The sequence below is a fragment of the Myotis davidii genome, unplaced genomic scaffold, assembly GCF_000327345.1.
Source record: "Myotis davidii unplaced genomic scaffold, ASM32734v1 scaffold394, whole genome shotgun sequence".
Lineage (NCBI taxonomy): Eukaryota > Metazoa > Chordata > Mammalia > Chiroptera > Vespertilionidae > Myotis > Myotis davidii.
The window spans coordinates 182,414-183,692 of record NW_006287548.1 but is presented as its reverse complement, the minus strand read 5'-3'; the positions used below and the strand labels follow the sequence as shown (position 1 = coordinate 183,692).

At 36.9% G+C, this 1,279-nt stretch overlaps 1 protein-coding gene across 3 annotated transcripts in view; it reads right to left on the bottom strand.

The window, feature by feature from the left end:
• The window catches only part of NBEAL1 (neurobeachin like 1), a 116,023-nt gene that overhangs the window by 50,539 nt on the left and 64,205 nt on the right, over nt 1-1,279 (bottom strand). For all 3 annotated transcript variants that reach the window (XM_006759395.2, XM_015561106.1, XM_015561107.1), the window contains 2 exons: nt 280-585; nt 41-190 (listed from right to left, as the gene is read on the bottom strand). In XM_006759395.2, the coding sequence (XP_006759458.1) occupies nt 41-190; nt 280-585 (456 nt within the window). The remainder of the gene's footprint in view (nt 1-40; nt 191-279; nt 586-1,279) is intronic.

Here is a 1,279-nt window from a genome sequence, read left to right as displayed (position 1 = left end):
AAAAAAAACACTAGCTACTAAAACACTTAACAATTTTTACCTGAAACTTGAGTTTGCTTTCTCCTCCTTCCCGGTCTCTTTTATGCATATTCACCATTAAGGCTTCATAACAATCCTTCCAATAAAGCGCCATGTTCTCATGACCATCATAAAATGTATGGGTTTCATACTGCTTCATATAAGGTATAATCTTAAAAAAATATATACAAAATTTAATATAGACTTCCATAAAAATAATAATTTAGCAGAAAAATTTCACTCAAAAAAGGTAAAACTTACATATTTTTCAATGTAAACTTGCCATTCACTTGAACTGCAATATTCTTGAAAATCTTCAAAAAACGAGGAACTACCATTGGTGAAAGGTAAGGAAGGCAGGTGCAAGTTCATGAAGAGAAGCTCATAAATTTTGGAAACCAGGGTACGGACGAGGGGAATCAGAAATGAGTAGATTTCCGTTTGTTCCTTGATTGACTGACTTAGAACATGTTCTAGCTTCCCTAAAATATAGCATGCTTCATCCTGACTTTCAATCACTTTGGTCTGCAGAAGGGTGTTTAGCTTAGCTGATGCCACTGCACAAACCTAAAGAAAATAGGGAAGAGAGAGCAGAAAAAAGCCACCATTTAGTGAGAGCAAAAGTTCTTTCACTCTTGAAGTGGTTTTTTTTAAGAAATTATAAATGAATCTATCACATGTTTAATTTGGAATATGCAATAAAGTTGTGGTGGATAATTAATCCAACATCCATTCCACTTCTCTTATAGTCTGCAAGGATAGGGGAATGATTCCATCTCTAGTTCCAATAATAGGTCCTAAAGGTTAAAAGCCAAACTTCCAACCCCTTGCCACAGTGACTAGTTCAATCAACTCATGTCATTGTCTTTGTCACAGGGATTCATTCAGGAATTCATTCAGCCTTATCAGTGCAAGTTCAGAACTTTTTTACGTAACTGTTAAGAAATGTGAAGGGTCTCAGAATTTATCTCACCTTCAAGCTAATAAGTTAGTCTACCATAGTTTCATAGATACTGGCAGAAGACATTAGACTCCTGGGTCAGAAACAAAGATCTGTAGTATTAGCAAAAGCCTTCTTTTGCAAGTACCTTGGTTCCCCCAACTGCAATTCCCTTGGTGAGGGATGAATAGGACTAGATGATGCCTGCACACACCATGGTTGCATTATAAGAGAGGAACCCCGAGCACAGGGAACCCAAATCTTTTATATGTGGTAGTAACTGTGCCTAAACTCTGCCTGGCAGGGAGACATTATCTTTGT